The 24,041-nt window shown below is 41.4% G+C and overlaps 3 protein-coding genes across 4 annotated transcripts; 2 read left to right on the top strand and 1 right to left on the bottom strand.

The window, feature by feature from the left end:
* The first annotated feature begins 205 nt into the window (after nt 1-205).
* On the top strand, nt 206-11,658 carry LOC122404848 (zinc finger protein 236-like). Its single transcript, XM_043409133.1, has 24 exons — nt 206-698; nt 762-880; nt 958-1,230; nt 1,306-1,440; nt 1,570-1,734; nt 1,855-1,986; nt 2,076-2,219; nt 2,293-2,410; nt 2,896-3,038; nt 3,138-3,372; nt 3,431-3,509; nt 3,666-3,801; nt 4,972-5,111; nt 5,188-5,559; nt 5,644-5,878; nt 5,954-6,314; nt 6,591-6,703; nt 7,098-7,358; nt 7,504-7,790; nt 7,932-8,103; nt 8,185-8,297; nt 8,393-8,660; nt 9,585-9,864; nt 9,929-11,658. The coding sequence occupies exons 1-24, from the start codon at nt 596-598 to the stop codon at nt 11,044-11,046; spliced, it is 5,502 nt and encodes a 1,833-aa protein (XP_043265068.1). The 5' UTR covers nt 206-595; the 3' UTR covers nt 11,047-11,658.
* A 70-nt stretch (nt 11,659-11,728) lies between these two features.
* LOC122404849 (probable tRNA (uracil-O(2)-)-methyltransferase) lies at nt 11,729-15,253 on the bottom strand. The gene is made up of 4 exons (XM_043409134.1): nt 15,210-15,253; nt 14,940-15,032; nt 13,795-14,855; nt 11,729-12,614 (listed from the first exon to the last, which is right to left on the bottom strand). Exons 3-4 carry the CDS (start codon nt 14,728-14,730, stop codon nt 11,730-11,732), a joined length of 1,821 nt encoding a protein of 606 aa, XP_043265069.1. The 5' UTR covers nt 14,731-14,855; nt 14,940-15,032; nt 15,210-15,253; the 3' UTR covers nt 11,729.
* Nucleotides 15,254-15,521: 268 nt separating this feature from the next.
* Nucleotides 15,522-19,698, top strand: LOC122404850 (FAD synthase-like). 2 transcript variants are annotated; one of them, XM_043409136.1, is made up of 11 exons: nt 15,522-15,823; nt 15,918-16,143; nt 16,265-16,359; nt 16,600-16,723; nt 16,789-16,901; nt 16,963-17,106; nt 17,170-17,309; nt 17,564-17,701; nt 18,823-19,017; nt 19,097-19,363; nt 19,476-19,698. In XM_043409136.1, exons 2-11 carry the CDS (start codon nt 16,023-16,025, stop codon nt 19,477-19,479), a joined length of 1,341 nt encoding a protein of 446 aa, XP_043265071.1. In that variant the 5' UTR covers nt 15,522-15,823; nt 15,918-16,022; the 3' UTR covers nt 19,480-19,698. The 2 variants fall into 2 exon arrangements, with proteins under 2 accessions (XP_043265071.1, XP_043265070.1); XM_043409135.1 differs by having other exon boundaries at nt 17,564-17,767.
* The last annotated feature ends 4,343 nt before the right edge of the window (nt 19,699-24,041 follow it).

The raw sequence follows: 24,041 nt of genomic DNA, 5'->3' as shown, positions 1-24,041 counted from the left end.
AAGAGTTTTAAGGTTGGAGTGTTCATAACCTTAGAAACTTCGAACCATTTCAAAGCTATAATTCAAACAGCTCATAATTAATCACGGGTTGCTCTAAATGTTATAGAGATTTTCGAGTTATCTGAGTAATTTTGTGTTCCGACTTTGGAAATCTTGCCCTGTTTCCTAACTTAACTTCCTTAAATTTTGTTCCTCGCTGGGATCCAACGGTACCCTAAATTCTAGTTAAGTGTATACGGCGGTGATCGTGCGCTCCAGTGCGCATGACCAAAAATTCCCACGAAAGTCCATCACTGGTCAAGAGTCTTGAGTCTTGACTCGAGACTGAATAACGACGCCTTTTACCGTGATTAACCTCTTGCGCTTCGGAGTATAGGTTAAGTTCATCCGTGGCAAAGAACGAAATTATGCATTTCTTACGACAGTTCCAAATACCCGAAATGTTCAGAAAGTTTCTTAGGAATTTAGAACGATGGAAGGTATTCGTGAATATACGTAGTGTTTAGAGATACCATCGTCGTCGTCGTTGTCGTCTCCGTACAAGCGTACGGGAGGAAATTTTTTTTCACCGTCGATCGAATACTTGGAAGTAAAGATGTTGACACGGCACGGTATAATCACAGAGTCTTCTCACGTCGAGGCAGTGCCGATAAATTTGGTTGCTACCGAAGATGGCCGAACGCTTTTAGCAGTGACAGGTAAGGAGCTGCGTTGACGGACTTGGAGCCATTCGCGAGTAAATTTCTGTTTTTTTTTTCTAGAACACAAAGACGGTATGTTGGAAATCGTTGCAACTCCGGTCACGCTCATCGGTCAAAGTGGCATGGCCACTTCGTTGATGGATGTGAAAAATTTGAGTGGAAATTTGATACTGCAATCTGTACGCATCTGTTGCTTCGCTGTACTTTACCTATCTCGCAAGGAAGCTTCTCTAACGATACGTGTACAACTTTTCAGCCTGGATTTCACATCAGCTTGGAAGACATAGATGGATCAGTGTTCCAACAGTCGCAGCAGAATTTCGAAATCGATCCTGATATTCCTGAACCGGATAAATCGCGATCGCATTTTGATGCAAAACACGAAACTTCCTTCGCCTGTCATTCTATCGATAACGATTTGTTATTCAACGAAAAGGATAGCGAAATTCAAAACGAAGCACAGTCGACTATTGTGACAAAAAAAAATAGCCCTGGAAGACCCAGAAAAAGCACCTCGATTTCTTCCAAAGTAACTAGATCTTTGAATTATTTATTAAGTATCATTTATATAATCGCTCTTTTAAACAAGGTTTTTAATTGTCAGGGCAAAGAGAGTTTAAGATGCGATATATGCCAGCAAGAATTCACCAAACAAACATTGTACAAAAGACACATGGAAAATCATGCGGAGGAGAAACCACATCGATGTCCAAAATGTTCAGCCTCGTTCAATGTACCGGTAACTAAATTATCTTCTCCTTCGATGCTAATTTTACAGACTTTTCGTCAACTGATTTCCACCGAATTCAAGATCAAATCTGAACGACTAAGTGTAATCGTTATTACTTGACATTTGTCATGTTTACAGACCAATTTCACGCTCCATATGGCAACGCACAACACTGGCGAACCAAAATGTCCCGAATGTGGTCGAAAGTTCGCAAGAATGGCAAGCCTGAAGTCTCACATGTTATTGCACGAGAAAGAAGAGAATTTGTTCTGCACAGAATGCGAAGATGCTTTCTCGACCAAAGTAAGTTACAATATCGTTAACTGTCTTATGTGCTTTATTGATACACTGCAATTGTAATATCTACAACTACGTAAACATCTGGCCTGAGCGACACGTATACAATTTTTGCACGTATTGTAGGCTCAATTGGATGCTCATTTGAAACTTCACGGAGAGAAATGGATAACCGAAGAAGCACGAAAGTGCAAACTGTGTAATAAACAGTTTGGTCAACCGGCTCTGTACAGGCTTCATATTCGTGAACATTACAGGGTAAGGGACATTGTTCGAATGAAATATATTTTGGTCATGGATCTCAGTTTTCTTGGTAACAACAGGCTGATTTATATTTCGATTTATAGTTACAGACAAAAATAGTGAAACAGACGAAGAGGGGAGCGAAACACAAGACAATGTACAAATGTACGATATGCTTAAAGTCCTTCCAGAAGCCAAGCCAATTGATGCGTCATATTAGGGTTCATACGGGTGAAAAACCTTTCAAGGTAAATCCATCTTATCCTTCTGTAATCACGATTCGTGAGTGCCATTTTAATTGGTCCGCGTTTATTCTTGCAGTGCACAGTATGCGGTCGCGCGTTTACACAGAAGAGCTCTCTGCAAATTCACACGTGGCAGCACAATGGTATCCGACCGCACGCGTGCGAGCTTTGTAACGCAAAATTCAGTCAGAAAGGTAATTTCGTAACTTGTTTACGGTACATGTTAATTTCTACTAACGCATCGTACTGATTTTCAACGACGTATGCATGCACGTTTGAGTCGCCTTGGAGGGGAGCGCAAATACGTAAACACACGTTACACAGATAACATTGTAACGCGGAAAACCCGGATCGAACGAAACTTATTTCGTTGCATTATTATAATTAGATTTTGCTTTTGCAAACAGTAAAAGAAAACTCAACGTTTTTGATTTTCGGTTCAGACGACAAAGATCGACTCTAAGTAACGTTACTAATAATTTCATAAGTATGGGTCCTTCTATAAACAATATTACGCGTTGTAAATTTCAAGTACCGTCCACCAGTGACCACCATGGCAGTCGACGCGTTAATAAATACACAACAGAGCAAAAAGAAGTCGACATTCTTCCTAAAAAAAAAAAAACCAAAAAAACTTGTTTTGTTGCGTTAACTGCATGTTGTTTCGATCTACTCGTAGGTAATTTGAATGCTCATATAATGAGAGTCCACAACGTGCCAGAGGGAGAACCTATATATGGATGCAATTATTGTTCGTGCGTATTTAAAAAGCTTGGCAGTTTAAACGGTCACATGAAACGCATGCACATGGATGTGAACGAGGTAAATTGCGAATAAAGCTTCGTATTACGAATTCATTTTCATCGCGATACCACGATACGGCTGAGCGATCGGATCGATGACGGGGTACGCGATTTTCAGGAGATCGTCACCGTCGACGACGCGGAATCGGCCGACGCGATGGAGTCCGACATCCGCGCCACCGTGGACAACGTTATGACCCAACTGGCATCGTTGGAGTCGAGCGTGAACGAGATAAGAAAACCGACGAACGTGGACGCGAGCATGTTGTCGGGAATGGCGACGAAAAAGGATATCTTGCAGCAGGCGTTGAAAAACAGCGGTCTTCCCAGTAAAAACAAAACCGTCTGCGAAGGTACGGTAAATTTACTTTCACTTAGTACTCTTTCGTTTATGAAGCTTATCTGTCGAAGGTACATTGGAAACGAAGAAGCTCGGGACTCGTACTAATTTCGTCACCTTGTTGGACCGTGGACCGGATGGCGGCACCAGGTAAACAACTCGACGAGTTCAAAGAAAATCTAATCTCATTCGAGATCAACAAAATTTTAAGCAAATCCACGAGGGGCAAAATGGGGTGTCGATTTTAAATAAAGTCCCCCGTTTGTATCGTACACCGTCGTTAGATTATGCGTTTGTTTATCGTAGAAAATATTTGACGATAAAGCAACGTTGCGTGGGAAACGCGAGGTGGTACGCGTGCAACTTCTGTCACAAGGAATTCAAGAAACCGTCGGACTTGATACGCCATTTGCGCGTGCACACGCAAGAAAAACCTTTCAAGGTAAAGACATAAATTTAACCCTCAACGCTCCGACTTTTAATCGTGAACATCGACCGGCAACTCCAACTTATTTTCATCATATTTCGACCTGCAAGTTTTTAACCAGTTACGATGACGGGTATAGTCGTCAAACACAGAGTATGTGTAATATAAAATTAGGTTCCAATAAAATGACTTTTATTTTTTTTATTTATTTACTTAAATTAACATAAATATTTTGCATATGAACGAAAAAAAAAAACATGAAAAATCAATTTCTTACTTTAAGTTGCTGTTAGAGAATGGTGTTGAGCAAAGCATGGTGCAATGTATAATGAATATATGAATCCATAATTGCTTCTGTGATGACTAATAAAAGACAACGATACATTTACGAAAACTAATTCGTAGTAAATTCAGTTTTTTTTATATTAATTATTTATCATTTTTATTTGTTTGTTTCATTTCGTCTCGACCTCTAAAAATTTTAAACATATTAAAATTTACGAATATAATTTAGTTTTCGCCAAAATTACAATTTAACCAGATAAGTGTGTTCGACGACTATATCCGTCATGGAGATGTAACAGAATTTTGTGTCATGACGACTATATTCGTCATACGTACAATTTTGTTACAATTTCATATTTAACCAGTTAAGTGTGTTTGACGAGTATATTCGTCATGGAGATGTGGTAGAATTTTGTGTCATGACGACTACATCCGTCTTTGAATGACCTTAAAATTATTATTTACACGTCATGCCACAATGACGTGTAAACAATAATTTTAAAGTCATTCAAAACAGTCTTTATTCTTCTCAGAAATAATATAATTTCGATCACAATATTTATATTAATCATTATTGAGTAATGTGTGGAATTTTTTAAAACATTCATTGGAATGCAAACTGGATTTGTCATTCAGAGGTTTCACTTTAAAAAACTGTTTCTTTTTTTACCACATTACTTCCTTCTGCTGAACAAACAAGATATTTATTTTTTATTTGCAAACAATTACCGATAACGACCCAAAAATACATTTGGAGCAGAGTGCTGCGTATCTGTGGTGCCAGAGAGGCACACTCGGAGCGTTAAGGGTTAAAATAAAAAGAAGGAAAACAAAAATGAAATACAACCTCGATTAAAATATTGTCGTTCGTGAAGTAAGATGCTTATATGTTTCTTTTAGTGTGCACACTGTTATCGTTCGTTTGCTTTGAAGTCTACAATGATAGCGCACGAACGCACCCACACCAGTACCAAAAGATATGCTTGCAGCTCTTGCGATAAAACATTTGCGTGCCATGGTAGTTTAGTTGCCCATACCAGGTGGATATTCGTTACGTTATTACTTTGAAATTGTATAGGTGTCACATGGATACATATGTATACGTGCTGGTTGTAGATTGCACGCGAAATCTAAGGATTATTTCGGGAAAGCTGTTGGCAACGATGAGAACGTCAGTGTATTAGACGTTTCCTCTAACAACAAGCCTAAAACCCAGTCGAAGAGCAAGTCAAAGATATCGCCGGAGGCGGAGAGTCTGGTGCGCCAAGTGGTGTTGGAGGAACCATTGGTGATCAGCGACACTGGTAACAAAATCTGCGTCGCTCGGGTACCTTCCAAGGAGAAAAGAGCCTTCGACGCGGCGACCGATCCAGCCAGACCGCACAAATGTTGGGTGTGCCAAGCTGCGTTCAGAAAAATCAGTCACCTGAAGCAACACCATCGTCGACACACTGGAGAACGTCCGTACACATGCACCAAGTGCGACAGGTACATCTGCATCCTATCAAAGCCCTAATTACCAGTATATTTTGAGGTACCATAGAGCACCAAGTTGTTTATCAATCGTTTCAGGAGATTCACGTCGAACAGCGTCCTGAAGTCTCATCTCCACACGCACGAGGATTCGAGGCCGTACGGTTGTTCCATCTGCAACGCGAAGTTCTCAACGCAAAGTAGCATGAAGAGACATCTAGTTACCCACAGCAACAAAAGGCCGTACATGTGCCCGTATTGTCACAAGACGTTCAAGACTTACGTAAATTGCCGGAAGCATATGAAAATACACAAGCACGAGTTGGCGCAACGGGTACGGTATCTGCTGTAGAAAAGTTGTACCGTTATCGACGTTCAACCATCGTTTTCTTTACTCCTGACCCTATAGCAATTGGAGGAACAAAAGAGCGGAATGCGTGAACGTGACACGGACAAGATGAACGCCAGAGAATGTTCGAAACAGGGAACAGCTACGGGGACGTCTGGTTCCCCGTCCGATTTCACAGCTACCAACACCACTGCCGTCGCTATGGCCACGTCTACCGCGACAATCGTCACGTCTCCGTCGTCCACGTTCTCTGATAATCTTGCACTGTCTCGTCTGGGGCCAGTGGAGATATCTTTTCAACCACATATGGGAACAGACTTCTCCCAAGCTTTCCCCGATCAATTTCAACAGGTAACCGGGGACAAGGACAGAATGAGGTCGCTTTTACCAACAAGCTGCGACACTTCGACAATCATCAACCGTACGTACCCAAATTTCTACAGCCTGGGACATTTGGGATAGATCATCTGAATAACTGATTTATTCTATTTTAAAAAATGACGAGATAAATAAAGTAAAGGATATCCTGGAATTGTCCTTCGTAACCTAGAATTTGCATTCTCTGATTGCAATAATCTTTTCTGTTGCTGAAGATAAGCAAGTTATCGAGGTGATCAAATGTCCCATCCTTTAGACTTACTGTTTTGACGTCGAAGGACTTTTTCTCAAGATGTATTGGAATTGTAATACTTTTCAGAGAACATGTCGGAAGTGGCGGTAACGAATCTTGAAAATTCGCAGATGTTACACGCTGACGAGGCTGGTTCGGTTACGTTACCCGTTTATTCTACAGAGCAAGCTCTCACACCGGTATATATATGCACATATGTGTGGAAAGTATTCTGTTTGTCCTGACGACTCTGAATATTTTCCTCCATGATACGAAAGAGTATCTTGGAATGATTGTTTCGAACGGTGAAGTATTGTGACTGGCAAAAATATTGAGGTTAAGTGATATTTTTGTAACACTGAGTCGTTGGTCCCGAATGTGTTAGAAAAAGTAAATGAGCAATGAGAATTTTGAGAACGATCAACTGGCAAAAAGAACTCATAATATTTGTTCGTTCGAAGTGTACAAAATATTCCTGAAACGCTTCTTCGTTCCCCCAAAAGCAGGAGAAATATTTAGAATCGTCATGATAAGACAACGTGTTAAGCTACGAAATCTGAATCTTAGTCAAAAACCTGCACATTCTACTTGCAGGAGAGCATACGAGAAATAGAAGAAACATTGAATCAGCAGCTGTTTAACATGGGGATGAATCTCAGTCTAGGCAGTAATCATTCGAAGCATTTAAGCGGTGCTAACAACGATCTTGATAATTCGAAAGAACAAGAACAACCTGTGTTGAATGTTATCTACGAGAATAACAACAACAACAGCAGCAACAATATGGAGTCGTCCGGGGATCATGTGTTCGCGTCGCAGTTAGACTCGTTTGAGATGGATCACATCACGTTGCAAGTAAGATGATAAATTGAAGCAAGGTCGTCGACTAGCGATGGTTTTAATTAATATAAGATTACTCAACTGTACACGTCGTTGTGGTTTTACAAATTCATGGTTTTAATTCAAAGTACTTGAATATTTAAAAAAAAATGTCTACCAGGCGGACACTGAAATTGGCCTGGACAGTATCGGATTGAATGCGAGTAATTCGACGAGTATGGCGAGTATCCTGCCTAGAACCGCGAAGGAGGAACACCGTCTCTCCGTTTCCGTTACGTCGCACGAGAATATGAACAGTGACCAATCTGGTAGGTGTATGCAGACGGTAGTGCTCATTTCGGAGCAAACTCTTTCAGGCAAGGAAGGTACGGCGAACGAACTGGAAATGGAAGAGACAGATAGAGATACTGGCCAGGAACGATGCACGATCGATCGTATACTCTTAACGTAAGTCTTCGCTGTTCCGTCACGCTCCTCTCTACTGTTGTTTTGTCACATTATTATGTAGGTAGAAAGCGGTTCCCTACGGTCCGATATAGGCAGACGATGAGCGAATGAATAGCAATTGTACGGATATGATTTGCGTAGAGAAGAGTATCGAGGAACGACGCACGATTCGAAGGTTCCGTTAAAGGTGCACCCGATGCCGTCCGAGATCCCAGGAACCATCGATACCAATCAGAGCCAGGTATCGCCGGGAGAGTCTCTGTTGCAGTGTCATATGTGTAGTCAGCAAGGATTTACGGCAACCGGGCTAAAGGTATAACAGACAATCCTCAGCGTCACGATTCATGTAAATTTCTCGACCACGAAACGCAGCAAGTGTATTTGTTGATCTCAGGAACACTTGAAGATTCATCGTGGGACGAAGGAGTACCAGTGTACGGAATGTTCGTTAAGGTTCTGCACAAACGGTGGACTGAACAGGCATTCGAAGACACATGTGAACAAACAGTAAGCATTCGATTCAGAGTTCGAGAATTAAAAGGAAGGGCTGGTTCAGCCATTAGCAATTGCAATCGACGCTGTAATTTATCTTCGTTTCACAGACCGTGGAAGTGTCAGTCCTGTGATAAGTACTTCAATAATAGAACACAGCTTCGATCGCACAGCAGGATACACGAGACCTCGACATGGAACGCTATTTCGTCGGAAATGAACACCGCCGCTTCGGAAAATTCGGTTTCGTCGGAGATGAGGACGGTCGTAGCTGCTGATTCGTTGCTGAACGATATTGTGATAGAGCCGGATTCCACCGTGTCCGAGAGAGTCCTGCTGGACACGGTAGCGGAGAAGGAAGTGATGGATAGACTAAAAGTGAGTATAAAATCAGACTTAATTGGTCATTCTTTGCTAATTTTACACTCTTCTGAGGATGATTCTGATAGTTGAACAACCCTGGGAAAAATTTTAATGGGAGATTCTAGGAGTTAAAATAAGACTAAAATCAAGAATACCAATTTGTTGATGGAGGCTTTGTTAAAAAGTTATTAACAATTAAATTCGAAACTTTCAAATCGTTCTGGAAAAATTATTTTCGGTTGCGGGGGTTAATTATAAACATTTTTAGTGAATAGACATACCCTTGAAATGATACCCACTTTCGAGAAAAAAATTCGAGTAGGTACTGAAACTTTAAGACGAAATTAAAAAATTTCAAATCATATTAAAAAAATTATATTTAGTTACAAGGGTCAATTACAAGCATTTTTGGTGAATAGACATATCCTCGAAATCCTGCCCACTTTCGAGAAAAAAATTCGAGAAGGTATGAAATTTTTCGACAAAATTCAAAAATTTCAAATCGTTTTGAAAAAATTATTTTCGGTTGCGGAGTACAATTTCAATCATTTTTGGTAAATAGACATATCCTCGAAATCCTACTCACTTTCGAGAAAAAAATTCGAGAAGGTGTGAAATTTTTCGACGGAAAAAAAAATTTCAAATCGTTCTGGAAAAATTATTTTCGGTTGCGGAGTTCAATTTCAATCATTTTTGGTGAATAGACATATCCCCGTAATCTTGCGCATTTTCGAGAAAAAAATTCAGTACTTGCGGAACTTTAAATGTCAATAACTTTTTAACGAAGCCTCAGTTAAGAAATGGATATTCTTGATTTTCGTCTTATTTTAACCTCTAGAATGCCCCATTAAAATTTTTCCCATGGGTGAACACCCTGTATAAGTAGGGAAAAGTTATAAACTCATTAATGATATTTCACTAATGATAATAATATTTCAGAACGTTTTGATGGAGAAGAAGGTTCGAAAGGAGTATACGAACAAGTGCAAATACTGTCCAAAAACGTTTCGTAAACCCAGCGATCTGATAAGGCACGTACGAACGCACACTGGCGAACGGCCGTACAAATGCGATTATTGCAGCAAAAGTTTCGCCGTGAAGTGCACCTTGGACTCGCACACGAAAGTTCACACGGGGAAGAAAACGTTTTGTTGTCACGTTTGCAACAGTCTGTTCGCGACGAAGGGCAGCCTGAAAGTTCACATGCGATTGCACACAGGTGAGCATAAAATAATAATACATGGAACGTAACGCTTTACTACACTATTCTTATGTTCCTCAAGGTTCGAAACCATTCAAATGCCCTGTCTGCGATTCGAGATTTCGAACCTCGGGTCACAGGAAGGTGCATTTACTGAAGCACGCGCGAGAGCACAAGGGCAGTCCCAAAAGGAAACAGAGGCACATGAAAGTCGCCGCCATAGCGGAGGTCGTGGCTGACATCACAAAGTGCAACGACACGGGCGAGGAGAAGATGAACAGCTTTGCGCAGGAGCAGCAACTGCAACACGAGCAACTGGCGCAGACAGCCACGACAGACTACCCCCACTTGGAGACGATCAGCGTGGACACAGCCACTGCCTGCTTGGCCGACCAAATCACCTTCGACGCCGACGGTACCGCCATACAGAATGGTAATCCGGTGCTATCGGTAACGGAGGGCAATCAGTTGGTAGCGAACTTGAATTTCCTTCTGGCGAACGGTCTCGTCACCATTCAAACCGAGGAATCGTTATTGCCCCAATCCCCACCCACTATGTCTCACAATCGTTCCACGATGGTCACCGAGCCCGCGTGCGTGTCCACTCTGAACATCGCGTCTGGGAACGGGAACGACGAGGCCAAGGAAACCATTCACATAGGGCAAATGCTGAAAGCACAATTATCGCCGTATCAGCTCCAATCGAATAATTGTCTGTTAACCGTGGCAGCCTCCGCGCAGTTGGAACCGTTCGCGAAAGTCGCGACTCTCGAGAAGCCCTTGTCGACGCCGGGCAAACCAACCGCGAAAGGTAACTCGTCCAAGAAGGAGTGCGACGTTTGCGGGAAAACGTTCATCAAGCCGTATCAGGTCGAACGACACAAACGAATCCACACGGGCGAACGACCGTACAAGTGCGAGTTGTGCGCGAAATCGTTCGCTCAGAAATCAACCTTGCAGATGCACGAGAAACACCACACGGGTGATCGACCATATCCGTGCCCCCATTGCGAATATTCCTTCACGCAGAAAGGCAACCTTCGAACCCACGTGAAGCGGGTTCATCAGCTGGACACCGTGGACGCGAAGAAATTGAAACGCACGCGTCAAACCTTTCTCCCCAAGACGCTTCAGGATAGCTTCACCGAGTCGAAGAGTCTCAATTTGGATGATATATCGTTCGTTGAATTCCTCAAGTAACGGGTTTTCCAACTAGAGCAACGGAAGTTGGAATTACGAAATAAAATTGAAACCACGAAAGATCATTTTAATAATTTCAACGCGTTAACTGTGTATCTCTCTACAGTAAATTGAAAAGCACTGTCGAATACAAATTGCACATGACTCGATAACAAATATGTCGGCTATGATAATTCTTAAAATTCTATTGCTCTTATTAGGAAACCCTGTAGTAATATCCGGTCGAAGTACATCATTTTCCCTTTATTTTTGGTCGTCGACGGACAAACGAGAAGGGTACAATGTCGATCGAACGACAGAGACAATAAACTTTGACGTTCTTCCCTATATACGCTAACGAATGACGAGTCATTAGGTAGTTTGTGGTTTTCGCGAGCTAAAGTATTCGCCGTGTTCGATGTACAGAATACATTCGATTGCCAGTGTTTGTATAAAAATAAAAAGAAATTTGTATCATATAATACGCGTTTGAGGTTAGTTTCGTTCATCGAGCCGTTGATACTAGATCTACCGAGGGGGTCAAAATAACTTGTTTCTCGGATAAGAATTATCAAATCTAATCAATTACGTTTACTCGATCATTAAATATCTTATTCTTACTACGCTTTGCATAAAAAAAAAAAAAAAAAAAACTAGTCATTTTGACCCATCTAGGTACACGTAAACTATCGACAGTTTTAGCGTTAATGTTTAAAGTTACATTTTGTTTCAGTTGCTGGACAACCGTGCGGATGATTTGCATAGAACCAACAGGGTTTAAATTTCGTTTCCGGTGAGGTTCCCTGTTTTCTCGACCTCTCAGCGAGAACTCCCCCGCCACCTGGTATACGAAACTCGACCTTCCCTTGCGCGACCCGGAATATGTGTCTGTGATTCTTTAACAGAGTTTGTAGACCGCCGCATTCTTTTCGTAAACGTATCATGATGTCTCTTGGGATCGATTCGGCGATCTGTCGTAGATCGAGGCATCGACCAGCGTTCCACATTCTCTTCGGTGCATCCTCGACCGATATTGTACGACCCTCGTGTAGCAATTGATTCGCCACCATATTGACGATATCCGCGATCAACGTTTTGTCCAGTTGCGTGCAATTACGTACCTTCTCCACCGCGTCCCTCGGTTTGAAGTTACAGGTCCAGCTACCGGTATTTAGCGTCTCGTTCGTTTCGTGTTTCTGTCGCGTGAACGTGGTCTTGGCACTGATCATTTCCTGAATACGATTCTCCCTGGTCTCCGCGTCCTCGCGCCTCCTCTCCCAACCGATCAAGCAGATTCGTTTCGTCGAAGGAATTCTTAATTTATCGATATGCGTCTCGAAGCCGCATTCGTCGCATATACTTCTAACGTAATCGATATACTCCGCGTACTGGCTCTTCGAGGCGCAGTATCTTTGGTATTTAGTGCCGTCGAGCTCGTACGAGCAACAAGGCAACAGAAAGAAACGACAGTCGACGGAACTGCGGGCGGCGATCACTGGAATCCACGGCGTCAATTCGTCCGAATGGTTCCCTATGATCCAATCGACGCCTGGATAGACGGTCGCGGACGATGGAATGACCGTGTCGACCTACATAAAATGGTTCAATATACAGTGATGTACGGTCAACTTCCGCTAAAATTGCTGTAATTTCGTTGGGCGCATTTAGGTGTCGCGAACCCGTAGCAACAAAGGGTTTAAGCGAATAAGGGGGTCAATGCAGTGATGGACATTCGTGGGAATTTTGGACATGCGCATTAGAATGTTCCCTCGTGGGATTCCTTTTTGCGCGTGCGTTAGCTTTCTGCCATAGATGTATCTTCAGCGCAAAAAGAGGTGCATGTTGGAAATTCCCATGTTTTGTACAAAATTGAACTTATCGAAGATCCCCTCCGTATTTCTCTAGCTATACTCGTGTAGATTAAGAGGAAATTTTTTGTTTTTGCTTCCTTAAATTTTGTTCCTTACTGGGATCCAACGGTACCCTGAATACTAGTTAAGTGTATATACGGCAGTGATCATGCGCTCCAGTGCGCATGACCAAAATTCCCGCGAATATTCATCACTAGTCAAATGTGCCCTTGAACCAAATTTGACAAACGATGCATCCATCGATGGAGCATCAGAAAAAAACATTTTGCGCCAAATTTCAACCTTCTATCTTGTTCGGAAGGGTAGTTATTGGGAAAATTCGGATTAGCAAATTTGTGCCTACTTCCTCTATTCAATCGAGTATGAAAATTATGAAAAAAATCTGGTGCATTGTGGTTATTGAGATACGTGTTTGAGAATTTTTTCCGATTTTTCGACTCCAAATTCTAGGCGTGAAAAATTAAAAACGCAGAAAAATACCGTTTTCGTATTGAAGCTTTCGAGACACTAGATTCATATAATTACTGTAAATGTATATTGTCGTCGGTTATGTCCCTGAATTTTTTCAGATTTTTTGGCGGGACGTGTCGTAGTAGCAAAAATCAAAAACCGTTATTTTCTGCGTTTTTAATTTTTCACGCCTAGGATTCGGAATCGAAAAATCGGAGAAAATTCTCAAACATGTATCTCAATAACCACCATGCACCAGATTTTTTTGATAATTTTCATACTCGATTAAATAGGGGGAATAGGCGCTAATTCGCTAATCCGGATTTTCCCTCTCGAACAAGATAGAGGGTTGAGATTTGATCCATCGTTTGTCAAATTTGGTTCAAGGGCACATTTTGACCCCCTCATTCTTCTACGCCCTTTTCTCCAAAACGAACAATTTACGTACTTGCAGTGGGATTTCGGGCGGATAGAAGTCCCATATTTTTCTGCGCCGCAAGTCGATCCCTAAACCGCGGTGACCTTCGCTGAACAAAATGTACACGAGCAAACCGTTGCCGCATCCCAAATCTAGAAACGACTGTTTATCCTCGGTCCCCTTCTCCAGTCTCTCCTTCTCCCACAACAACAGCAGATAAGCGGCGATCGCGATGTCTTCGTAAACAAACTTCATCGGGTCCGTGTTCTCGGGCCAGTTTTTAATCAGTTCCGAGCTGTACCTCTCTTTCAATTCGCAGTACAACGTCGCGTATTTCTCGGTCGACACCAGACTCAACGAAGAGAGACGCACCGAATTCGGCTTGGGTTCGCTTTTCATCCATTTCAACATACACGGGAAGAGCTTCTTCTCCAACCATTCCATGCTAGGATCGTCCTCGGCATTTTTCCGCTGGTACACGCTCACGGTCGTGTAACCGTTCTTTTCCAGCTGCGTCATGTACGCCTTTCCGGGCCCAAGAGACCGTTTCTCCGCGCAAAAGGTTTTGTGAATATTTATCACGCGATTCTCTTGCCTCTCCAACAATGTGAACTCAATGCCGGGCGAAAATAAGTGCGGTATGCGCGGCAATTGCTTCGTCACGTACAAGCAAACTCTTTTGCCCGACGCAACGAACGGTTCGTCTGAAATGCGTAACACGTCTAACAACAGTTTTTTATCGATATCGTCTACATTGTGTGTTTTATTTAGTAACGTATAATCCAAGTTATTTATACGGTGGAAAATATCAAAAATATCGTAGCCAAGTTCTATATTTAATATTTCCACGCACGCTAACAGTCGGCGATTGACAACCTGAGGGTTACGGCACCAGATGTCGATGGCCTTCCAGAACTCTGTCGCGTTAGCACCAGTTTCGCGACGTATTAACGTCTTAAACTCCATTTTTAAAAGAAACGCAGCTCAAGCTTCTCTACGAGGGTAAAAAACTGAAAGATGCTCTATGGTAAAATCAACTTCTCTGTCTCTTATTTCTCCTTATTGATTTTCACCCCCTCGGCTTTGGTATACTAAAAAGTAAGTGACAAAGTAAATTATCGTAATCGTATGATACGTTGAAAGCCTATATTACTTAAGTTAGAAATTTGAGACACCTTTTTGATTATCCAATCTGCATCCTGTACTGCTTTTTCCATGATTTGCTGAATGCGTTCCTTGTCTGGTTCAATTATGTGTTGTTTGTAGCTCTGCGAACAATGAGAGTTTCTTATAGTACACCAAAAAAAATACTTGAATGCTTTTGAATTTTCAAAATATTTTCATGACAATGATAATAATTTCAAGTTAAAATTTTTAAATGTATCTTTCGAAATGAACGAACAGTAAAATTTTTCCCCGAGAAATCATTATTCGTAGAAACGCACATATCAAATCGATGACATTTTAAAGAATCAAAACGGTCGAATGCCTTCGCGAACTACGATAAACATATTGTATCGAAGAGGTTATGTTATGCACGATATTTTGTTACTAGACGCGACCACGTGTTTAAATCATGCCTTAACCATTATTTTTCGGGAAACCTTGTTAAATATACCTGCTTAATCGAATGTTTATAAAACTGTTGCGCGTCTTTCGGTAACCTTCCACATTCCCTCAATAAAAATTTATAAAGCAGTTTCGGTGAATTCAGAGCTGTTTCCCGTAGCTTTGCACTAGCCATCTCGATTAGAAGTTGGAACTAAGAAACAATTTGAAAAGCAATTATATATGACGCAACTCGTTATCAAAAACAATGGACAGTAATTTTTTAATGGAGGATCCAAACGCAAATTGAGCTGGGAATTTGCTCGCGATTCAAGAGCTTTTTTAGCCCTTCCACGTTTCTATTATTTGTTTCTCGTTTTGTCCCGAACGTTAGCAGGAAGGAGGTTGTTCCCAAAACGTGGACGCAATGGATTCCAATCGATGGACGAGAGCAATATCGTCAAAGGGCACGCGCGTTGAGGTTGCATTTATTATGCAAATTTTTGTCACGGTGCGTATTTTATACATAATAACGTAATGGCAACGTAATTCGTTCGATAAAAATATCTTTTCACGCTACCTTGAACATATATCGTAACATATAGGTAGAAATCGTTTGGCTGGGTTTGGGGGCGTTTTGGTTTAGCGGCGCTGCTTGGCATTCTTCAACGACACTATTGGATCATCGTTAATGATAAGGTTAAAGCGTTATGATACATTTATGTCGACACGCGGCGTGTATTTTATCAAAATACAACGGACCAAGTGGCGTGGACGCAATGTTGGTACGACATAAAAACAGTGGGGAACACCCGACCGCCGGTATAATCGGTAACGTTGGCATAAGCACCTGTCAATTTCATATGATTTTATGGCGCCTCGCGAATATGTTCAGCGAGTCACAAAATATTAATGCTTTGTTTCTCGATCTAATCAATTTTATTGTTTACAGTGGTCGGGGACGAAATTGTGAAGGCACAAGTGAAAGATACTAATTCTTCCTATGCGTGCAGCTTGCTGTACAAGTATGGAGTCAAAGTTCAGAAAGTTAGTTCTCACATGCGTTTGAATCGTCGATTATGCAGGGTGATTCGCGTAACTGTAACAAACTCTATCTTTGTTATGATAGGAGTAAAAGATATACAAATATTCGTTTTAAGAAAACATCAATGACTTTTGTACGACCACCATACATTTGTAGACTCTTTTTTTCGTTGCGTGAATCACTCTGTATACATTGCTACTACTATCGTACACTTAGCATTTTGGTAAATTATACTCTTACAGATTTCAGTCATACGAGATGACATCGAAAACATTGCAAAGGAAATCAAAGACTTCTCCCAAAAGTTTAACTACGTTTTCACAACCGGTGGTATAGGACCAACTCACGACGATGTCACGTACGAAGGTAACTTACAGTTTAAGAGTACGTGTATAGGATAGTATAGTCTCCGATACGATTGTAATTTACAGCTGTGGCATTGGCTTTTCACGATACGTTGCACTATCATCCGACATTGATGGATATTGTGAAGAATCGTTTTGGTTGCAAAAATTTTCCCTCGCCTAGTTATAAAATGGCGTATGTAAGTGGCGGCATTGTTGTAATTGTTTAATGGTCGAAACGTATTTATCGTCTTTTTCCAGGTACCGACCAAGTCCGTGCTTAAGTTCGGAATAAACGAGACAACGGGGCAAGCGTTCCCGTATCCGTGCATAGTAATGGAAAACGTTTTCGTATTTCCCGGATCGCCCAGGTTTTTCGAATCCAACTTTCAGGCTTTGTGCAAGGTAAATTTTGCAACACTTTTCAGCCATCTAACGCATTTTGGAGAAACAGTTTTATCTTTTTAGGAGTTTTTCGCTGGATACAGGGGCTTCACGACAACGGAAGTTTACGTGAACGCAAACGAGGAATCGTTTGCAAATATTTTAACCGCAGTCGTGCGGGAATGTCCGAACGTTTCGTTCGGTTCGTATCCGGAACACAGCAGGTAACAAAGTCAAATAAGAAAAGGGTTAAATAATTTGTTATTTAATCTTTGAGAAAAAGTCTTCTATCTAGATATCTAGTAAACGCATCAAAAAAAAATAATGCAAACTTTTCTTTACTTTTAATCAGGAAATGTCAACAAAGCGAAATCGCTTAAATCGTAGTTTCGTATTATGTGTTTAACCGAAAACTTTTTGCCAGTGTTTGCACGTTGTTTTCATCAGTTTCAGAATTACTCGAAACACTCTTTTGTAGATATTACAAAGCTCGCGTCACTATAGAAAGCGAGAACGAGAAAGACGTCGAGGTAGCGAAAAAAATGTTTTGCGAACGTGTCCCGTCCGATGTGTTGGTGAATTACGATCGCGCGCCTCACACCGATTGTCTTGCGAAGTACGAGAAATTGCTTCAGCAGCCTCGAACTCGAGCTATTTACAAGAGTTCCTTCGAGAAATTTGTGTAATGCCTCTTCAACTGGAAAAAAGTATCAATTGCTCGGATAGCTACAGTTGCTCACGAAAGTATTTTTAACGCTTGCGTCTAAAATTGTTAATGATTGAAACAGATACTTTAGATTCAACTTTTGAAACTAACGATATAACTGAAGTAAGGTAAGGGGCCCAAGGATGGGTTGGTAAAATTGTAAACAAACCCTATAACATAGAGAATTGGTAGAGCATTTAACGTAAATGTGCTTTTTATTGAGGCCAGAAAAGCATTTGAAGACTAACCATTTTTATATTATTTTATGTATTTAATTATGCTACTAATTATCTCAGGGGTGACGAAGTGGCGACTCGCGTTCTAGCTGTGACCCCTTCCTCCATTTTTCTGGTCTGCTCATGCGCAGAAAAGCTGCACTCCGCTATGCCTACTCTGCTCTGCGGAGTTGGGACGAAAGTTTAATAAACATATGTATAATAAAATCTTTGAAACAGTGTGACAAACTAGGCTTGTTAGAGAACGTTTATTTTCATCGAAATAACCCGAAGCATGATGCTCGAATTGTAATAAAGTAGATAACTGTGTGGTACACTTTACTAATTAAATACTCCACAGGAACCTGATATTAATTACATGTTACATTTACGGGTTGATGTTGGAAGAAAGTTTAAAATATATCAAATTAAATAATGGAAATATGCACTCTCGTAGCAATAATTATTTCAACGAAATAATATTTCCATAAATATATTAATTAAAATATTTGACTGTGAACTTCTCAGAACTCAAAAACTTATTTTTGTTTATCAGTGAAGACTGAAATCTTATTTTTGAAAAGATTCGAACAAAATTTTCGCGATCACGATCATCTTCTTTATAGGTTAGAAAGAAGAAAATATAAATGCCCCAGTAGATATAATAGAACGTCGGTTCGGGCACGCAATCGATGCCAATGTATTTAATTCGTTAACAAATTTCGAGACGCAAACTTTCGAATATTTTCGTGAGTAACTGTATGTTTGAGACTCCGTCGAGGTTTCCTATCTTCCTTTTTCTGTTTGCACTTTCAGAAATTATTATCAGAATCCCGACGAAGTCTGGATATATCTGGACGGCAGCGAGGAATCTGTTATTATGGTGCACCTTGCACGGGTCGCCCATAATAAACTAAGACAGAGTTCCAAGTCGAAATTGCATGCGTTCTACTTTAAGTTCGATCATTTAGAACCGGTTGTGAACGAATTTTTTCGAGATATTAGCTACAAGTAAGTGTGCGTCGCGGTTGGTTAACTGCATTTACCGAGCATGGCCGAGGTACCAATTTCTTTGAATTGATTTGGTCAGGTACGACGTCGAATTGTGTAGCCTACGATGCGACGAGATCGACGTACGTCGATTGATCGCGTCGCGGTCGGAATTAAAAATGTTGCTGCTTGGAAAACGGTCGAACGTCAACGAAAACGAAATCTACGAGAATCTGACGCGGGTCAGTAACAACGCTCCTGTGCAAATAAATTGTCCCCTCATCGACTGGACGGACGACGATGTCGCAAGTTTCGTTGCGTCTCTCTCTTTACCTTATTACGCGACAGGTGAAACTCAATTGGCTCGGTAAGGAAGAAAAATTATCACTTTATATGCATTCGTGCGCGCATGCGCATTGTTTCTCGTTCCCCGCCATCGGGCGTTTTCACGCACACACGATCACAAACTGTTTTTGTAGGTAGGAAATTGATAACAAACGAGGAAATCTGACGGGGGATTCGCAACGTGAATAATCGCGCATAATTCGAATCGAATTTCGTAATTATTCGTCCATGGTCATCGCATTGCAATAAATAACCGTGCATACAATAAAGAGGAGAATAAAGTTTGAAAATAGCTTCCATATTCGAAGCTCTTTTATACCGTGGATTTTTAACCGTCTTAACGCTTTGTCAACATAAACTCCAATAATTCTTGCAATCTTTCCGAGATCTTCCTGATCGGTTGGCAACGTGTTAAAATTTATAAACTTCTCTTCGTCGAAGATCGTGAAAGATTTTATGAGGAAAAGGTATTTTAGGTTCCCTTATAATAGTGTATTGTATGTATTACTTGTCCTATGTAACAAATGAGTAATGTACAAAATGGTATAAACAAGCTTAATTTAACCTTGTATTTATTCGTGTGAAAATTTCAATCCTACGTTTTGGTCCGTTTTTAGAATTTTAAACTAATAGGTATGAACGTAGATAGAAGATTATGTCATTTCATTGTATAAGTCAAGTTCGATCTTTACATCTTGTTTACGCCTCTGCTGATAAAAAAATTATTGAGATCGGATCGTGGGCCCCTACGAAACTGAGCAACTTTGGTCCGACAGTTTCTTTCTTTTTTCTATTGTAAAGTGCAAGCGAGTTATTCGGGTGACCTGTTTTAAATGCCCCACCCTGGAAACTTGTTCCTACCTAAGAGCAATCATCGATCGAAGAATAGTTCGATAAAGTACGTACGCGCAAGCAGCGATGCAATTGACGTAAATGAAACGAGAAATCCTTGAAAACTTGTGTACAATACGTATTAAACGAAAGAAATCTTCCGGTGTGCTCTTATTAACTGATAAGAGTTATGCGTGGAAAATTCCAGAGATACGTCGAGTTACGTGTAGGTAACGCGTTGCGTGTGTACGTTTCGTACGAATAGAGAAAGATTTTTCTACAGTCGTATCAGCGACTTACGTCATTTTTAATAACGGCACGACAGACGTTTGGTCAATTAGATTCGTATTCACGTGGTTCGTTTTCTGTACTTTGTGATCATGAATATAATTGTACGCCCCCTGTCCTCTTTCACGCTGTAAATGATATTTAGATGTAAAACTTTCAGACGAACTTGTTCGAATTAATTGATCGAGAAGTAGGAAGCAATACACACGGTTAGGAAATCCTTGCTGATCACGTGACGATAGACTTCACACAATAGATTTACGAATTACATAACAGATGTCGCGATTGGTATACGTAGATTCCAACAGCATGCAATCTCGATCGTTAGAACCGAACATTTCCGAATGTCTTCGGCGTTAACCTTCCATTGCATAATGTACTCGGATTGGAAATCTAATAAAACAAATCTGTAAAGTTCGTTAAGAAAATTTTACGCGATTCGCTGATTACAGACTGAGTATCCGTCTGTAAATGTCGGGGCAAATGTGTGATAAGTGATTTTTTTTGTTTGTAACCTTTTTTCAGTCTTGGAAGGTCAACTTAGTTTTTTTTTGTCTAGTTAGCAGAGGTCTTGTTGGAGTCTTAAATGGTAGAGTATTTTCCATACTACCAACGTGAAAGACAAAATTTATCGGATTACATATGTAATTCTGAACATCGAACAGGATCGCTGATCTTTCTTTGACTTGTCAAAATATACGTATGCGTGACTTGTAGACAAAGTATAATTTGTAAAATATGAACTACTAGGGCGATGTCTATCAGTGGTTAGGACTGTTTACTATGCAGATTACTATTTTACAAATACGTAAAGATTTCTGTATTTTCAATCGTTTACGAGACATTTATGAATGGACATATTGCACACCCGGTAGCATTAATTAATGCACGGACGCATAAACAACCGGAGAAATAATATCTTTTCTGAAGTTTGGCAAAGCGGGATAAAATTCATGGGATAGAGGTTTAACAAGATTTTTGTTCGCGCGCATAATTGCATTGAATTCGTTAGATGGAGGTTCGAGGAGCGAGGTTAAAACGTATGTCAGGTACCCGAGAATCGTGGGTGGGTGGTTCGTTGAGCTCGAAGGAAGAGTATCCAAGCTCGTATTACACATTTTTCAGTCGCCACGGCGGGGAAGAAAGAAGTAGGGAGGGTTGGTTGTCGAGGGGGGGGGAGGGAGGGAGTCGAGTCGAGTCATGGAGGAGAACCGTTGTCGGCCCCTTCCATCCTTTTGAAATTTCATTTCGAGTTAAAGTATTTCTAGCTTTTTTCCTTTGAAAGTTTAAAATGAGAGTGGGTGGTAGTTGGCCGGTGGGTGGCTGACGGGGTTCGCGGCGGGGACGGGCGGGTGGAAGAAGAGGTGGAGGAGACGGTGAAAGAGGAGGAGGAGGAGGAGGAGGGGGGGTCGGTAGGCGGAAAGGCGGAGGGAGTAGAGAGAGGGCGATAAGGTGGGGAATGAATCGCTACTATCCGAGCAACGCCCATGGTTCTCTGCAGTTCACGGGCCGCATACCGTGCGCCACTCGACACTTCCACAGTCTCGAAACTTTCTGTAACGCGGACTATTTTTCATATTTTCGATTATCTCCGGCCAAGGGGTAGGCCAGATGCATCCAAGAATCACACATTTTCTCCCCCCCGCGGCCCGCCGAGTTACTTTGCCTTTTACCTTTGTTCGTTTGCCCGTTATCTGCAATTCTCAACGTTTCTCTCTTTTTTTTTTTTTTTTTTCTCTCTTCTCTCCGTTGATCAACGAGTTTGCGCTCGAAACTTTTCCGCGTTTATTTCACGCTGGTTACTCCGATCGAATTTTTTCCCCCCCGATCTCGTCCGGTTCTCGATGCGTACGCCACGCGTCCCCGGTCGGCGCGATAAGGAAAACCGGTTTCGACAATGGGTGGGAAGAAGGAAGACCGCGCGATAGAAATGACAAATAATGGTAGCCGCGATTGGTCAAATCGTGGAGATCGACTGAGGCGAGGCACGGCCGGGGCAAAGCGAAACGGAAAAAGGAATCGCGCGGGGATGGAGAAAGTTGGCCGGCTCGAAGAAGGAGGGCGGCGGGGTGAGGGGGGGGCGAGTCTCATATTTCACCGGAGTATTTCATTTGAGTTTGAAATTGATTGCGTGGTAGTGGGGTGGAAAAGAAGTCGATGGCACGAGGCTGGGAAAATATAGAAACTGTGCTGATAACTGGCTGACTGACTAGTTGGTCGGCTGGCTGACTGATCCAACCGACCGACTGACCGATTGCGAGAACTTGTTCGATTAATTCGCTCGCGAACCGATTAATCGTTCGAGTTAGACTCGACGTCGTGCCAGTCGATTCTGCGTTTAGTTCGACTCGAATTACGTCAAGAAATACTTGGACGTGTGTCGATCGGAATGGGACAGAGGCTAACCGTCAAATTTGATCGATCAAACTCAGAATTTGCGTACGGTAGATGTGTAGTCACTGTCATAATATTTGATGTTTTTTCTTTAATTCTGCCAGCCGGTTGGCTTGTTTCTTTTCGATTTGCAATCGCTCGAACTTTATTGCGGATATTGCTCGAAGGTTGAAACTTGTTCAATTTTAGAAACATCCAATTACGCCGGTATCACAGTTAAAGAAACCACGATAACAAAATTCTTTATAAATTTATGGCATTTATTGATTTAATTCGTAAATGGCAGAATAAAGGTAGTGTGTACGTGTAATTTGTTACAATTAATGTATTCGGTTAATACATTCGCTACCACCATTGGAAGCCAGGTATATTAACACTAGATTTACGATAGCCGATTCGACGGATGTCAGATTCCATATTTAAAATTGCAGAACGCGTAAATATTATTTTTTCACAATATATATTGAATTTGTCTGATTAGAATAGATATTCTAATTAAAAGAAAAATTGTATTTTAAGGTAATCGTCAACATGAAAGGTATCAATGCCCATAAATCTAGTGTTAAGAGGACAATTTTTTAAATAAAAGTAGCACTATTAGGAGGTTCATAAATTAGTAAAAAAGCGATCGAAAACAATATTTCCGGATAAACTTCATAAAATGAAAAATAAAGAAATTAAATTTTTCGTCAAGGTTCCCTTTAACGTTGCAAAAGTTTTTGTAGTCGATTCGTAGCGTTGAACATAAATTAATTTTACACAGAAAAAGTTACATATCGATCGAGCGCATCGACGCTAGAATTCTAAAGAGTATCGAAAAGATGGAGTTAATCGCGTCGGCTCGCAAACGGCTCCGGTGTTCTTAGCCGGGATCGATGCACGTTCGCGCAAAATTCCATCGGAATCGGCTTCCGTCGGGCCGCGATGCTCCCTTGTCAGCGTATCGCCTGCGATCAGATAACGGTAATACAACGGGTTGTCCGATCTCGAGCGTAACGGTCGGTCGTGCCGGGATAATCTAAAAAGCACGTTTGGCGGTGGCGAAGTGGTTTCGACGAAAGGATTACACGCCTCGTTTTTTCGCGCTTATTCCGTTTTTGCTTCTCGTCCGTCGCCTCAGTTTCGCTCAGACTTTGTGTCCCGCGCGGGCACGGAACTCGAGCTACGGGCGGCGTGATAACAGAGGA

This window comes from Colletes gigas, unplaced genomic scaffold (assembly GCF_013123115.1).
Source record: "Colletes gigas isolate AHSC1104 unplaced genomic scaffold, ASM1312311v1 Colletes_gigas_Sc00003, whole genome shotgun sequence".
Lineage (NCBI taxonomy): Eukaryota > Metazoa > Arthropoda > Insecta > Hymenoptera > Colletidae > Colletes > Colletes gigas.
The sequence above is the reverse complement of the archived record's forward strand: the minus strand, read 5'-3'. Positions and strand labels throughout refer to the sequence as shown.